Source organism: Talpa occidentalis, unplaced genomic scaffold, assembly GCF_014898055.3.
Source record: "Talpa occidentalis isolate TD23 unplaced genomic scaffold, MPIMG_talOcc4v2.1 talOcc4.2, whole genome shotgun sequence".
Lineage (NCBI taxonomy): Eukaryota > Metazoa > Chordata > Mammalia > Eulipotyphla > Talpidae > Talpa > Talpa occidentalis.
This window is the reverse complement of record NW_023602073.1, coordinates 81,583,631-81,600,993: the sequence shown is the minus strand read 5'-3', so window position 1 is coordinate 81,600,993 and position 17,363 is coordinate 81,583,631. Positions and strand designations below refer to the sequence as shown.

General features: G+C 37.4%; 1 protein-coding gene across 4 annotated transcripts in view; it reads right to left on the bottom strand.

The window, feature by feature from the left end:
* Window positions 1–17,363, bottom strand: part of ADGRB3 (adhesion G protein-coupled receptor B3) — a 685,437-nt gene that overhangs the window by 393,335 nt on the left and 274,739 nt on the right. For 3 of the 4 annotated variants that reach the window (XM_054698910.1, XM_054698909.1, XM_054698911.1), the window contains 2 exons: window positions 2,347–2,511; window positions 1,447–1,611 (listed from right to left, as the gene is read on the bottom strand). In XM_054698910.1, the coding sequence (XP_054554885.1) occupies window positions 1,447–1,611; window positions 2,347–2,511 (330 nt within the window). Of the gene's footprint in view, window positions 1–1,446; window positions 1,612–2,346; window positions 2,512–10,860; window positions 10,888–17,363 lie in introns of those variants that run through there. The other variant, XM_037519927.2, reaches the window with a different exon arrangement.

The window sequence follows — 17,363 nt, the reverse complement described above, 5'->3', positions numbered from 1 at the left end:
TCAAATATTAATAAAGCCTTATTTAATCATGCCCACTTTTCAAATGAAATTTCTCCTTGGGCATAACTTTTATTTAATGCATCTTAATTCTTATGCAGAACAGGAGTAGTCGAAGTACTAATCTGGCGCTGGTGGTATAGTGGTGAGCATAGCTGCCACAATTTCTTATCCTTGTAAATGCATAGCGCTTTAAGAATTAGCAAGACTAATTTTCCATCTTTTTCAAGATCTAAAAAGTCCCTATTGATACACTGTTACTCTTGGAGTCCAGATTCTGTTGGTCTTCTTAGTATTGAACTGTGAGAAGTCTTCAGAATTCTAATGTGAAGTAATACAAAGTTTTGACCCCTAGATTGCTCGTAATATTCCTCAGTTTTTCCAAATTGATGTAGTTATGTTAGAGACAAAATTCCACAGCTTCTGAACTGAAAAGTAACCTCCAAGGTCCTCCAAACAGCTGTACTTTCTTTACCCACTAGGTATCAGAAGGTCAAAGGGGTTAGCGAGCTTGCTCACAGTTACTAGCACTGACAGGACTCTGTATCTTCAAATTCTCTAAATTCAACTCATTCTGCTATATCCAGCTGTGAAATATAAATGTTCTATCCAATCACCTCTTCTAACAAGTTATAGTGATTCTGCCAATGCCATCACTCTAAAATTCCAAATTTCACTTACCCTTGAGCCCTCAGTGTCAATAATATTTTAAGGAATGCACATGCAATTAGGAAGGAGTCTATTCTAAATGATCTCTTAAAACATATGATCTATAAACATATATTTCTGGACAATATTTGGCCTTTAATTTTTGTCATATGCTTATATGAAAAATCCTTGAATTGTAGCAGCACTTTGATTCTCTCAGTACTAATTAAGATTTTATGCTTTCATTTTAAAATGTGTTCCTCATAGGAATTTTCATTTACAGTAAAAAATGAGGCAAGGACAAGTAAACAGGCATAGTCCACTCATACATGAAGAAGATTAACAATAGAATTTATGTTTCTGGGATTACAACATCATTTCTTTATCTTCTTACTTAGCTAGTTAGCACTTATGTTTTTATATTTCTATATTTTATGTATTTATGGATCTATAAATTATCTAGGGCAACTTGATGTGTGTTCTTAGCCAGCAAATATCTCATGAAAAAAGTAAAAAGAAAATATATCTCACTAATTTAACCATAGCTCACCTTATTACCATCCATTATGGCAACCTGTGTATTATTATACCTTTCTATGTCATTTTGCAGCAAATAATTTTAAAATCCTATAGCAGAAATAGTGTATGATACATAAAGAAACTCTACATCATAGAAATAAATAGCCACTTGTCATTAGCAATCCTTTAAGAAAGTACTTCCCTTAACCAATGACCATATTTTTAATTTTTTTTTTCAGGTTACAAAGTATTTCCATTTTGTTAGCCTCAGTTCATTCTCACCTGGACATCGCTGCTCACTGCAGCGTCTCACTTCCTCGCCTGTTCCTTCACATTGCTGCCCTGTGACTGCTGCTCCCTGACAAGTCCTCATTCGCCTTTCCCAGCCACCATCACAGGACTTGGAACACCCACTCCAATGGCCCCACTGGTTCCACTGACCATTGGCTGAAAGAAATACGTCATGGTCAGTGGCAATATTCTACTGCACGTCACTTTCGAAATTTTAAAAACTAAGGAACGTTATTATCCCTTCCATTTTTATTATTCTACTGCCATAAGTAAAGTTTATTCAAATATTTGACTTGCTGGTCAAATATAGAACATTGTGATTAACAGATTTATTTAAGTTTGTCTGACTCTTCAAATGGACATTGAACCTTACTCATAAAAATACAGGTTCTGTGCTAAAGTTCAACAACTTAAAACAATATTGAAGAATCTCCTGAATGTTGTTGCTTTATAAATGGGACATACAGTGGAAGAGCTGTGGCACCATCAGCTTCATATACTAGAAGTAAAAAATTACTTACTGGTTACTCCATGATCATCTGGCATTGGACTGTCATATTTTGAAATGGCAGGCTTTCTTGTTTTTTTAAAAAGATTTATTTATTTATGCATACAAAAACTGGGGTACAGGCCAGAGGTGGGGATTGAGAGGATTCACCAGAGACAGAGTGTGGAACAGAACAGGCAAACTGACTGAAATATATTGCTGAGGGGAGCAGCAGGCAAGTCAGGAGAGGTCTGCTGTGTCATGTGGGTCACCTCCCTGGCTGGGAATCAAACTCATGCTGCAGTGGCTGCAGATAGCTTCATAGTGCTGCGTCTTAACCCATGAATCACCAGGGAGGCCCCTGAAATGGCAGACTTTCTTTAAGTGTAATAACTGGGACTTACCTGTGCACTCTGGGTTGTAGCACTCTCTGCTTTCTGCCCATGGCCCTCTGCACTCAGAGCCCCCGTGGGCAGCTGCCGTGCACTGCCGGCTTCTCTGCTGGGTCCCATTTGAGCATGTCACTGAACACTGGCTCCATGAACTCCACTCCTGCCACTGTCCATCAACTGCCAAAGAAGAAAGAGACAGTATAAAGAGATCTTCCCATGACAGAGGCTTACAGACAGCCCAAGGTAAAACTAACCTTGAAGATGAGTTCCAACCAATGGTCTCTAAATGAATACAGTGCAAGTTCTCAGTGGTATTAGATTATACTACCTCACAAACTATTACCATATTCTCTCACTTCTATACCCTTATATGTACCTAGTATGTCTTTTAAAGTTCACCTTTTTATACATTATCTTTACTAATCACTCAAAAGTTCAAGACCATGTGCTAGGAGATGAGCACAGGAAGAAGTAACCAAAATAAAACTGGTCAATACCTCACAGAGTTCATATTTCAGAGAGAGACCCCATAGAATGAAATAATTACATGCTAAATAAATTAATTTCATAGCAGTGTCGCAAAGAAAAATTAAAAGATACTCAGAGTTAACAGTTTGGGGGGCCAGGTGAGTATTCCTTGCAAAGTGCGGTTTCTGACAAGTCTTGAAGGATGATGAGGAAGTACAGTAATGGTATGTTACATAAGATATGCAAAGGCCCTTAGCAGAAGAAACGTGGGCACTTCCAGGAACTGAATGGAGGCTATTGTGAATGGAATTCACTGAGCCAGGTGAAAAGCTATCTCAGAGGAGGTTGGCAAAAAGGCAGAGGTCAGATTTTATAGGTTTTCTGTCCACTGTCTACAGATATTGGCAATTATTCTCAATCCATTAAAAAAACATTGAAGGATTTTATTTTATTTTACTTTAAATATTCATTTATTTATACAAGTACTGAGGTACAGGCTAGTTGCGCAGGAGGGTGAGAGAGTCCACCAGCAACAGAGCAGGGAGCAGAATAGGCAGAAGAACCAAAATACACTGCTGAGGGGAGCAGCGGCAGAGACAGGGGAGGTCTGCTGTGCCATGTGGGAATCTCCCTGGTAGGGCAGGAATCCAACGAGAGCCACAGAGGCTGAAGACAGCTTCACAGAGCTGTGCTCAGCCCACTGCACCACTGCGGAAGCCCCCATTGAAGGATTTTAAAAGAGATCCTATGACCAGATCCACTGTAGGATAGAGACAGAATTATGGGGGAAGCAGGAAGTGTTTGAGCTTTAAACTAGCAGGATAAATAAAGCATGTTGAGGCAGTGTCCTGGGAAGATTAGAGAGCTACTTGGGAGGGACATTGATAAGATCTTCTGAAGGACTAGTCCAGGAGCTGAAATGGAGAAGGGATTAAGATGACTCCCCAGTTGGTTTTGGTTTCTGCTGATTAATATAGATACTGAACTTGACTTTTGGTGATTCAAAGTGAGATCCTTCTATTTATTTACCCAAATGATATCTGAGAATTTATCGATATTTATATAAATCACTATAATAGGTCTTGTGTGAGACAGAAATAAAAGAATATGAATTTCAACCTCATAAATCTTGTAACTTAAAAAATTACATTATGTAGACCAGAAAGGTAAATAAAATGTTAAAAGCAGGAACATCTTATTATGTCACATAAAGTTTTCAGAGGAGAAATTACACATCTACTTGTGGGGTGGGTAATTATGTCAGACTAGTAAAAGGAGGCTGGGATAAATTCAGACTAAAGAGACAATATTCACAAAGGCATAATCCCACAGGCCACAAAATAAAAGTGAGCAAAGGAATCAATCAAAATTTAGAATGCATAAACTAATATATAAGTGTTATAAATGCACTAGTATATGACTCTCTACTTTTCCCAATATCATTCCATGGTTCATAGCCAATTTCATTACAGGTGAAAGAGAATTAGCCATAAATCCAAAGTTCCAGACTAAGCTAACATTGCTGTGAAACCCAACTAAACAAATGAGAAAGGCTGACAGAATATGAGTAAGTACTTTCAACCTAATTTCAGGCCTGGTAGGCAGATATTAAAAATAAAGTTGTTTAATAGGTATCTAGCTGTACTTAGTAAACCCTTTAAGAAATTAAAAACCACAAAATGCCAATTTAATCATCCCATTCATATAATTTTAGCATCTAACTTTATTAAATGTAGCTGAAGCAATCTTATTGGCTATGTAGTCCATTTGCCAAAGAAGAAAATTATTATGAATTAATAGGATGTTATAAATCATCCATTTCCTCTTTGTTTTAGCTATAAAGGTGAGCAATTCTTTCATTTCAGATTTTTGCATGTATAAATAACACTTACTGAGCTTGTTCTATGAACCTTCACTATGCTAAGCATTCTGAGAAGTTTAAAAAAGTAAGATTCGTGGCTCCACTTTACCATCTATTTGGCAAAAGAATGTGTTAGTCTTCAAACTATTGAGAACATTCAGAAAGCAATCCATAAGCAAAAATGAATTAGGTGATGCCAATCCAGGCTGGTGCTGAATGACTAGAATAAAGGAATATGACATGATGTCTTAAGAATTCTAGTTTGAGGAATGGAAGTCTGGTTTGCGAGTTTTGTTTTAGTTTTTATTTTTCTTTTTTTTTTTTTTAATATTAAATTTTATTTTTATATTCCCCCATACAATTGCAAACGCCCCATTCTGACCCCAATCCTTCCCCTCCCCCCCCCACCCCCAAAAAGTGTCTCTGGTTCATAGTTTTTTGTTGATTTTGATTTTCACTTTCTTATATTCATTTTCCTGGTCCCTTATTTAAGTTTTCTAGATTCCTGCTATGAGTGAGACCATCCGGTATTTTTCTTTTTCTTTTTGGCTTATTTCGCTGAGCATGATCCCTTCCAGTGCCATCCATGTTGCTGCAAATTGCATGTGTTTATCTTTTTTGAATGCTGAGTAATATTCCATGGTATATATGTACCACATCTTCTTGATCCAGTCATCTATTTTTGGGCATTTGGGCTGTTTCCAAAGCTTAGCTATTGTAAACAGTGCTGCTATAAACATAGGAGTGCAGGTGCTCTTTGGAATTGATGTTTCTGTGTCCTTTGGGTAAATACCTAGGAGTGGAATTGCTGGATCATATGGAAGCTCTATGTTTAGTAGGTCCAGAAATCTCCACACAGCTCTCCATAGTGGTTGGACCAGTTTGCACTCCCACCAACAGTGCACAAGAGTTCCTTTTTCTCCACATCCTCGCCAACATTTGTTGTTGCTAGTTTTTTTAATATGTGCCATTCTCACTGGTGTGAGATGGTATCTCATGGTAGTTTTGATTTGCATTTCCCTGATTACAAGTGATGTTGAACATTTTTCATATGTCTGTTGGCCATTTGCATTTCCTCTTCAGAGAAGTTTCTTTTTAGCTCTTCTGCCCATTTTTTGACTGGATTATTTTCTTTGTTGTTGCTGAGTCTCATCAGCTCTTTGCAGATTTTTGTGATCAGTCCTTTATCATTAGTGTTGGGTGCAAAAATGTTCTCCCAGTTGGTGGGGTTTCTCTTTGTTTTGTTATTGTCTCTTTTGCTGTGCAGAAGCTCTTTAATTTGATGTAGTCCCAGCTGTTTATCTTTCTCTTCACTATCACTGCTTTGGGTGATGTGTCCGTAAAGATGTCTTTGATGTGCAAATCCCGTAGTGTTTCGCCTATATTTCCTTCTATGTATTTTATGGTTTCAGGTCTTATGTCTAGTTCTTTAATCTATTTTGAGTTGATTTTTGTGTATGGTGTGAGGTAGTGGTCAAGCTTCATTCTTTTGCATGTAGCGACCCAGTTTTCCCAGCACCATTTATTGAACAAACTTTCTTTGCTCCAATGCATAGTCTTTGCTCCTTTGTCAAAGATTAGTTGACCATAAGTCTGTGGGTTTATTTCTGGATTTTCTATTCGATTCCATTGGTCTGTATGTCTGTTCTTGTTCCAATACCATGCAGTTTTGATGATTATGGCTTTGTAGTAGAGTTTGAAGTCTGGGAGTGTGATGCCTCCATTTCCTTCTTTTTTTTTCAGTAGAGCTTTGGCTATTCGGGGTTTTTGGTGATTCCATATGAATTTCATCAATAATTGTTCTATTTCTTTGAAGAATGCCATTGAGATTTTGATTGGAATAGCATTGAATCTGTATATTGCTTTTGGTAGGATGGCCATTTTAATAATGTTTATTCTTCCAATCCATGAGCAGGGGATGTCTTTCCATTTCTTTGTGTCTTCTTCTATTTCTTTTAACAGTGTTTTATAGTTTTCTTTGTATAGGTCCTTTACCTCTTTTGTTAGATTTATTCCCAAATATTTGATTTTTTTTGTTTCGATAATAAAAGGGGTGGTTTTTTTGATTTCTTCTTCTTCAGATTTATTGTTTGTGTATAGGAAGGCTACTGACTTTTGCGTGTTGATTTTGTATCCTGCCACTTTACTGAATTGATTGATGAGTTGAATTAGTTTTTCTGTGGAGATTTTGGGGTTCTCTATGTATATTATCATATCATCTGCAAATAGTGATAGTTTGACTTCTTCTTTTCCTATTTGGATTCCTTGGATGTCTTTCTCTTGTCTTATTGCTCTGGCTAGGACTTCCAGTATTATATTGAAAAGCAGTGGTGAGAGTGGACATCCTTGTCTTGTTCCAGATCTTAATGGAATTGCTTTCAGCTTTTCACCATTGAGAATGATACTGGCTGTTGGCTTGTCATAGATGGCCTTTATGATGTTGAGGTATGTTCCTTGTATCCCAAGAATTTCAAGGGCTTTTATCATGAATGGGTGTTGCACTTTGTCGAAAGCTTTCTCAGCATCTATTGATATTATCATATGGTTTTTATATTTCTTTTTGTTGATGTGTTGGATAACGTTGATTGATTTTCGGATGTTAAACCATCCTTGTGCCCCTGGAATGAATCCAACTTGGTCGTGGTGAATTATCTTATGGATACATTGTTGGATTCTGATAGCTAAAATTTTACTGAGGATTTTTGCATCAGTGTTCATTAGGGAGATTGGCCTATAGTTTTCCTTTTTTGTGTTGTCCTTATTCGGTTTTGGTATTAGTGTAATATTGGCTTCATAGAACGTGTTTGGTATTGTCCCTTCCTTCTCAATTTTTTGGAAGAGTTTGTGAAGGATAGGCACTAATTCGTCTCTGAATGTTTGGTAGAATTCATTTGTAAATCCATCAGGTCCTGGGCTTTTGTTTTTGGGGAGGTTTTTGATTACCATTTCAATTTCGCTGCTTGTAATTGGTCTGTTTAGGTGTTCTATTTCTTCTTTATCTAGCTTTGGGTGATTGTAGAGTTGTAGGAATTTGTCCATCTCCTCTAGATTGTTGAACTTGTTTCCATATAACTGTTCATAGTAGTTACTGATTATTCTTTTGATTTCTGCTGTGTCCGTTGTGATTTCTCCTCTTTCATTTATGATTCTGTGTATTTGTGCTTTCTCCCTTTTTTCCTTTGTGAGCCTGGCTAGGGGTTTGTCTATTTTATTTATTTTTTCAAAGAACCAGCTCTTGGTTTCATTGATCTTTTGGATTGTTTTTTTAGTTTCAATTTCATTTATTTCTGCTTTGGTTTTTATTATTTCTTTTCTTCTACTGGTTCTGGGGTTTTTTTGTTGTTCTTTTTCTAGATCTTTGAGCTTCGAGATTAGGTTGTTTCTTTGAGTTCTTTCTTGTTTTTTGATGTGAGCTTCTATTGCTATATATTTTCCTCTTATTACTGCTTTTGCTGCATCCCATACATTTAGGATATTGGTGTCCTCCTTGTCATTCAATTCAAAGAATTTTTTAATTTCTTCTTTGATCTCCTCGTTAGTCCAGTGGTCTTCCAGTAGTGTGGCTTTTAATCTCCATGAGGTAGGATAGTTCCTTGCCTTCTTTTTATGATTTATTTCTAGTTTGATGCCTTCGTGGTCAGAAAAGATGGTTGGTATGATTTCAATCTTGGTGTATCTGTTGATGTTTGTCTTGTGCCCCAGTATGTGATCGATCCTGGAGAATGATCCATGTGCGCTTGAGAAAAATGTGTACTCCGTTTTTTTTGGGTTTAGTGTTCTATAGATGTCTGTTAAGCCCAAATGCTCTAGGTCCTTATTTAGAGCTTTAGTTTCTTTACTTATTTTTTGTCTTGTTGATCTATCCATTGTTGATAGTGGTGTGTTGAAGTCTCCCACTACATATGTGTTTTCTCTGATGTCTGTTTTCAGAGAGGACAACAGTTGTCTGATATATTTTGGTGCTCTTTCGTTTGGTGAGTATATGTTAATGAGTGTTATTTCTTCTTGAAGTATTGTTCCCTTAATCATAATGTAGTGACCATTGGGGTCTCTTTTTATCTTTTTGAGTTTGAAATCTGTTTTATCTGATATAAGTATAGCTGTTCCTGCTTTCTTTTTTGGCCCATTTGCTTGTAGGATTGTTTTCCATCCTTTGACTTTGAGCCTATTTTTATCTTTTGTAGCTAAATGTGTTTCCTGGAGACAGCAAAAGGTTGGGTTTTGTTTCTTAATCCAGGCTGCAACTCTGTGTCTTTTTATTGAAGAGTTTAGTCCATTTACATTTAGAGTTAATATTGATATGTTAGCATCTGTATTTGCCATTATGTTTGTCTTTCCTTTGATTTTATTTATTTATTCTTTTAATAACTTTTTTTTTTTTTGGTCTTCTTTCATTGTTATTCGTCCCTCTGAGGTTCTGGCTTTAGGATTCCTTGTAGTATTTTTTGGAGTGGGGGTTTAGTCGCAATGAAATTCCGGAGTTTCTCTTTGTCTGGGAAGGTCCATATTCTTTCTTCATGGAGGAAAGAGAGCTTTGCGGGATAGAGTATTCTTGGTTGGCATCTGTTTTCTTGGAGTCTGTTGACTATGTCCCTCCACTCTCTCCTTGCCCGTAGTGTTTCTTCGGAGAAGTCTGATGTCAGCCTGATTGGTTTTCCTTTGAATGTTATCTGTTTCTTCCCTCTTGTCAGCTTCATTATTTTTTCCTTGTCCTGGATTCTTGGGAGCTTTACTATTATGTGTATTATGTGTCTTGCTGTGTTTTTCCTTTCGTCGTGGAAGTTTGGTGTTCTTCTTGCTTCTTGTATATCAATTTTCAGCTCCTTCTTCTCATTTGGGAAGTTCTCTTCAATTATATCCATGAATATTTTCTCTGTTCCTACATCTCTCTCCTCTCCTTCTGGAATTCCTATAACTCTTATATTTCCTTTCCTCATGGAGTCAGATAGTTCCCGAAGTCTTTCTTCATTCTTTTTCCTTCGTACTTCTCTTTCCTTTTCTGTTTTGGTTCTTTTTATTTCTGTGTCTTCAAGATTACTTATTCGTTCTTCCATTTCATCTATTCTGCTTTCATTGCTTTTCCCAGAGTTCTTTAGTTCCTCCATTAATTCTTTGATCTCCTGCATTTCTCTTACTTCCCTCTTTAGGGACTCAATTTCCTTCTTCTGATCTATCACTTTTTTAATCATGGCAATTTTAAATTCTCTTTCTGGAAGGCTCAGAAGTTCTTCCAAGTTGCTGTCGTTGCAATCTGGGGAGTGGTTTTCTTTTTGTGGTGTGCTTCTTTCCTGAGGAGTTGTTAGGTTGCGTGTGGTTCTTCTACTCCCTACTGTCTGTTTTCTAATTTGTCGTATGCGTTGGGACACTGTGTTGCTCGGACTGACTGACATCTTGGGTGAACTTCTCCGCTCCCCTCTGGCTCTTCCAGGAGCCATCTCTGTCTTCTGGGGGAGCTTTCTGCTGGTTTTAGGCAGTTTTTACTGAAGAAATGTCCCTGTTCTCAAATGGCGAAGCGGGATGCAGTCCCTGCGCCTCCGGTTTCAGGCACACTCTTCTGCGCCCCCGGTCTGCCCCGGACGTGGGTGCCTGCTCCCTCTGTGGGCTCAGACTGCTGGTCGGAAGGGGCCTGGCGTGGAATAACTTCCCGGCTGGCCACTGCAGAAGCCTTCTGCCCTTTTCAAGCAGTCTTAATAAATTTCCTGTTCTATGGGGTGTTAGTGACTGTTTTTTTCCTGGTCACTGGGTGGCGCCAGAGATCTCTCCTATTGTCCTTGGGGGGCTGTTTTTCGTCCCCCCCACCCCGTGGGACAGGGAACAGAGCGGGAATGGTAGGGTACACCTCAACAGCTTTGGGGTGCTGTGTCTGCCTTGTGCCCCACCGTCGTGGAGAACCCACGCCCCGAATTTTCGTGCCCCGGGTCTCAGTTCAAAGCCCTCAGTTCCAGGACGCGGGCTGTAGCCCAGTTCAGTGGCGCAGGAATGGCGCCTTTTGCACCGCTCCCGTGCCCGGGTGCCTGGTTCCTGCTCACTCAGGGAGGGACCTTCACCTCAGTGAGGACCTCCGCGCGTCTCCCCGCAAGCCTAGGTCGTCTCCCCGCAAGCCTAGGTCGCAGGCGCGGGGACCTGGGCAGCCGCGATTCGGGTCTGCACTTGCTTTTCAAGCTCCCCGAGCGCGCCGCGTTTCTGCGCCAGCTTACCGGCAGCCCGGGCTGTGTGCGCGTCTCCCGGGGTCTTTGTTCTTCTCTAATGGCGCCCGGAGCCGTTCCCTCACCGCCGCGGCGGATCCTGCAGGGTTCGCCTCAGCTCCCGTTCACGGGGTGTGGTGGCTGCAATAGTTCCTTTCCACTCACAGTCCCGCTTGCTGCGTCGTTTGTTCTTGTTGGTTGTTTTGGTTTGTTGTTTTTCTCCCTCTCTGCCAGTCAGAGAGTGCCGCCTCTGTGGGCGGGGGAGGGGAGCAGGGTTCTGCGCTTCCCTCCCTTCTAGTCCTCTTTTATGGCCACTTTCTTCTTCGGGTAGTTTGCTGGAGTCACCCGTTTATCTTCCGTGTCCCAGTTCTCACTGGGACCTGCCGCTTTTCCTCCCTATTCACTTTTTTTAATGGGAGATCTTACTCGCAGCGTCTCCTCGCCGCCATGTTGCTCCGCCCCCTCTAGTTTTTATTTTTCAATGAATGTAATAGTTACACACTCACTGGCAAAGAAGAGAGGACAAATCTTTTCCAGCTAAGAAGATGTGGAGTCAGGGATGAGCAAGTCAAGTGTGGAAATCAGAGAAAATATAATCTGGCAGGGTTTGGTTATCGATGAAGAATGAGAAAAGACCTTGCTGAAAAGAAATTAGGAAGAATGAGAATATCTATTTTTGAAGCCTTTGGTTATCAGGCTTTTCCTAAAAGAAGACTTTGCATTTTACCATATGTTAAAAAAAAATTAAGTTTCTGCATTTGTAATTCTAGCTGTTCAGTCCTTTAGTCCAGTGTTCATATTCTATGTTTTGCCCAAAATTCAAGAGTGATTTGATATTAGATATTTGAGGGACCATTTAAGGTTCAACACTAAATACCATTAAAACATGTGTTTCAGAGAGGGATAGTCTTTTTTATAAAGTCAGTTGCAGAAAAGAAATAACAACTAAATTAAATATATATCAAGTGGACATTTTGGACTGTTTTATTTTACACTAACATATAGACATGCCTGTCCTTGAACATTAACTGCTCTATTATAAATGCTTTGATAAAGTAAATAATTAAACATTTTTTAAAAGAGGAAAAATCCAATATTTCTTTAGCATTTTAGTTCAGGTAATGGAAAATTGAGAAAGATTAGAAACAGACATTATATGAACACAAAATAATTTCTTTTAGTGTCAAATATGGGATATTGCTTTATTTTTTCAGTTTCATACATTAGAATTTTTTAAAATTCAGTATTTTTTTTTCATTTTTAGGGACATCAGTCCCAAGATCTTTTTAGGAAAATGTGGTGTGACATTATAGAATGGGAAAAGATAGAGAACTAGGAGGTTCCATAGAGGTGGAAATTAAGAGTTCTGAACATTAAAGCATTTCCAGTTAAGATAGGTGCATTATAATTCAGAGATAAATGTGAGATATTTTAAATAAAAATAAAAACTGGTTATCTTATGATCTAGCTGATATTTCATTATTATAATCATTCATGTAGGTATTAGAAAAAAAGAAGGCACTGCTTTTATCTTTTCATCTGATGCTTAACTGGAAAGGCATAGTTGTGATGAAGCTGTTTCTCCATCAGTCCTGCATCCAGGTTTACTTTTCATGTGGTTGAGTACAATCAATGACTTTCTCTACCCCGCCTGCCCCTGGCATGACTTCTGGCATAGTTATACCTCCCAGGGTCATTGCAAACTTGCAAATTTAAAAATACCTCAAAGCTTTTTTCCTAAAACTGTGTTCCAATTGTAGGTTGATTAACTTGTTGGCATTCTGTCAGAATAGAGTTCTCTGATAATTTGGGAAAATGTAAATATTCCAAACCTCCCCTTGGAGTCAAATAATGTATTCATAAGTAAAGATGGACAGGAAATCTACACTGGGACTGGCATTGTCCTATTGGGATCTGGAAACGCCAGTGATAAAAACTAACCAACCTCTGCTCTGATGAAATATATGTTTGGAGGAGCTGTGGTGTAGACAGACGATAAACACGTAAAAAATGAATCAACAGGAGTTTCAGCTAGAGGCATCACAAAGACAATGTGATAAAAGAGAGCAATGTGATAGCAAATGCTCAGCCAGGCCTCTGGGAAGAGACCGTATTAGAGCTGTGTCCTAAATCACTATAAGGAGACAGCAATGTGAAGATAGGTGGAAAGCTCTACAAAAGTGCCAAGTCCTGAAGTCCTGAAACTGTGTTTGAGAACAAAGAGAAGGCTAGTCTTTGTGGGGATCATGAAAAAGTTTTTTTTTTTTTTTTTATAGGACTGTTTATAGGATTCTGTAGGTCATGTAACCAAGGAGGATGAGAATGAGAGGATTTTAAAATAGGAAAGTAATGTGACGTAATTTATATTTTATCACTAAATTTTGCAATTATGTGTTGAATGCATTTTATAGGGACAAGGATGGTTATTCTAATGTGTTAGGGAACTATACTATCATTTAGATGGGGTGACAGCAGCTTGGCTAATGGGCACATCCATGGAAACAGAAGTGGATAAATTCGTGATATTTTCTGAATGTAAAAATGATAGTTTGATAGCATGGAAAAATATAAAATCAAGGTTGGCTTTCAGATTTTGGCTTGCTCAAATCAGCAAATGGTTTATTCTTGTTATTGAAATGGGTTAGACTGGGGGGCCAAACTGGTTAAAGGGATTTAGTCCTGAATCAAAAAATCTGTTTTGAATATGTTGAAATGGTGATGCCAGTAGGCATAACACAGGGAGTCCTGCATTAAAACAAACTTGATATAAACTGTTTCTCCCAAATTCATTTTAAATGCAGCCATCCCCTACTTTTTTTTTTTTTTTTCACAGAACACACACTTTTTTATATATCAAGCTGCTAGGTTAAAAATCAACACTTTATCTTAGGCCTTGTCAATTTCTCTTCATTTCCATCATAAGCTTTCACAGTTGTTCATGTTTATGTAATATTTCATTTTAAAAACTCCAAATGCCTATTATTTTATGAACCATTCTGCAAAGGTGATGAAGAATAGCAAACAATAAGGATGCTTTTTGAGGCTGGGAAATCTCTGAGAGATCAGCCTGTCTTATTTTCAAATAATACGCTTCCTTACACAATAATATCACACCAGGGACAGCTAAAGTTTTGCCTCACTAATATGAGATTATGAGCTTTTCTGGACCTGGAATAATTAAGATACAAAGGCTAAATTTCTAGATACTGGGGGTTTACTTTATTGCATGAATTTTTTCCTACTATATACATATACATACATAGATACATATATACACACATATATACAGTTTCAATTGTGTTCATTAGTAATTAAAAACTACACCCTATTATACAGGAGCTACATTAAATTCCCTGATACTTAACAAAATACTGTGGTTCACTATCTTTTCACATCTTGAGCAATAACTGGTGACAATATATAATAATTGGATAGAAAAAAAAGTTAGATTATGTATCCATCCATACAGTCATGAGTAATATGAAAACTATCATGTCAGCAAGTGTTCTGGGTTGATTATTGCTGATTGATTAAGATATATGTAGGGAGAGATTGGGGGAAGAGAACTTCTGCCCTTGGTTTTGAGGCTGTCTGATTTAGTGATGGCAAAGTTGAAGAGTTCGTATTTATATTGAATTGTAAGTTACTCAGGGAACTGAAAGAATTCTTCAGAATAAAAGACTGAAAATAAGAATCTAATCTGTTACTTTGTGCACATAAAATTATTTGTGCCATTTTAAAATAAATTGTGATAGGAAAAATACCAATGAAATGCCATTAAAATTAGAATTAAAAACAGAAGCTCTCATGGAAAGGTGAAGGAGAATTTTGAAAGTAGGTAAATAAGTTAAGGCAAAATGTAAATGAGAAAAAATTAAATAGTAAAATAAAGCAAGTCATGACACAGTTAATTTTAAAAATCTCCTAAGTTACACATCAAAAGATCACCATAATAATGCTATTAATCTGAAATGACACAAAACAAATACAAGGGCCATAAAGCTGACCAGAAGGTTACGAAGATAAACTCCAAATTAATTAAAGAACAGACTAATGAGGCAGCATTTGAGTTTCAAATTATAACATCCTCATGCAGAGACAACCAGGGAACTTTGAACTAGGGTCAGGCAAATGTGTAGCATGGCTGTCCTCACCAGAAGGGCTCCCTGCAGAGGGACCTCAGGCAGGTCACTCTCCCACAGATATTGAGCAATCAAAATTTTAGGGTCACAGGAAAATGGAGCCTCTTGCTCTAGACAACAGTTATTTGGGCCCAGCTGTGTTCCTGAAGATCTGCCTTTGGGTGATTCCTTCCTACTTCTAGGGTTTGTACAAGTCCAGAAACATATGTGGAAACTACAACCTGACAGCATCTCTCAGGGTGTTCTGGATTCAGCAGAATGCATTTCACCAAAGCAAAACTGACCAGTGTGATCCTGCTCAGATCCAGGGACTGACAAGAGCACTTACTTCTCCCTACAATGAAGCTGGCAGAAGAATCCTATTCAATCTATGATTAAGGCTGTCCATAAGAAACAGCTCAAAAATTATAATATCCTGAATTATTGCATATATTTCTTCCAAAATTCTTTACTTTTAAAGTAACATTCTCATATAAATTTTGATAACTATACTCCATTTTACATAAGTTGTATACTTTTTATTATTCTTCTCCTAATTCTAATCATATTACAATCCTATGATATAGAGGAGCAATGAAACCTGGCTTCATTTTCTAAGTGATAAATTAAAGAATAGAGACAATAAGTTAGATAAGTTGCTTAAGTAAATATTTATAATCAAGAATTGAGAATGAACTTTATTTCACGTCTTCAGAATTACAGACCACTGTTTCCTACTGAAGCATATAATTAAACTCATTTATATAAATATTTCACTATATAAATAAAAACTTAATTATTTGTGAGTAACTATTCATTTATTTTAGCCTTAAATCTGTCACTCTATTATTTATACCTACCACATGCATACGTGTATATGTATGCATGCTCACATTAAAAACTGTTAACATGGAAACAAGAAAGATAAAAATTGAATCATTGATTCCTCCAGTATTTAACTGATGGAGGGAAAAATTACTACTATAAAGTAAAATACTGTAAACAAATTTAACAGTGCTTGAGGCTTTGAACTAAGGACTTAGGCTTTTATTTTCCCTATCAAAGGGAATATAAATTTTATTTTGAAAATACACATCTATCTCATTTTAATGGAGGACCTACTTAGAAAGTACAAATATTACATTATGCCTATGAGTTTCACCAGCTGAATATTAATAAAAATCAAAAACATTAAAAACAAAAGCATCAAAATTGATCAAATCGAGGTGACATTCAGGAACTGGCTTGACACTTAAAGCTAGATCTCAGTTCTCTAGATCAAGCTCCAGTTTGATTCTCATTGCTAGTCTGCTGTCTCCTGGTGGATCTCAAAGCAACACACAGAGCAATGACATCATAGAAGATCGCTCTGAGATAGAGCTAAAGTGAGATAAAACAGGGCTGCATTATAGACAAAAACAAGGTCACAGTGGAACCCATAATGTTCCAAGCATTCTCTTCTGTCAGCTAAAATAAGTGTGACTACTTCAATTATCTCAGTTAGATAATTCACTAAGATTCCCAATCATAAAATTGCTCCTCTTCCCTACTATAAATCTGAAGCAAATTCCATCTCCTTATACCCTCCTTGAAATTACCCACACCAATTCCAAACCCTTAGTGAGTCTTTTCCAGCACCTTCTTACTGATATGAGCCAGTTCCCTTATGGTGATTCTTCTCTCCCTGCCAAGATGATACACCCAACGTGTTCCACTACTGGAGGTCACCTGAAGGGCTCTGACTGGAGGGTACTGACATACTAACACTAATACTAACATTTACACAGAACTGGATCTTTCCCAAATTCTCTCCCTTGAAGTATTTCACATGGTCCTCTTAGTCCTGTGAAATGGGTATTACTGTTGCCCTCTTTTTAACAAGATGAAGAAACTAAATATCAGAGGAGTGATACAGATATTAAAGGTACTATATACATATATATTTTTTAAATGTATGTGTTTTCCTGCAGAAGTCCAAGGTCCTTCCACTATAACACATTAATGTATTATAAAATAGACATAGGAAATGATCTATATTTGGATGAATATTATATGGATAAGTGCATGTCAAAAAATCCATTCAATTTTAATTTATTGGACACTAGCAGGTACAAAGTTGTATGAGGAAGATAAACAGGAAAAGGAAGATAACTTCTTTGTCCTCAAGTACATCAATTAATATCATTATAATAAACTTGATATTCAATTAGTAACTGTAATGAAAACTTAGAGAAAATAGAAAACATTGGTTGAAATGCCAGAAATTCTAATTTTGGTGTGGTAAGATAGGCAAACTATGAAACTATATATATACTTGCACATACACATCCCTTCCATAATATCACATTTAATTATTAGTATAGATGAGAAAATGAGGAAAACGGGGTAACGTTT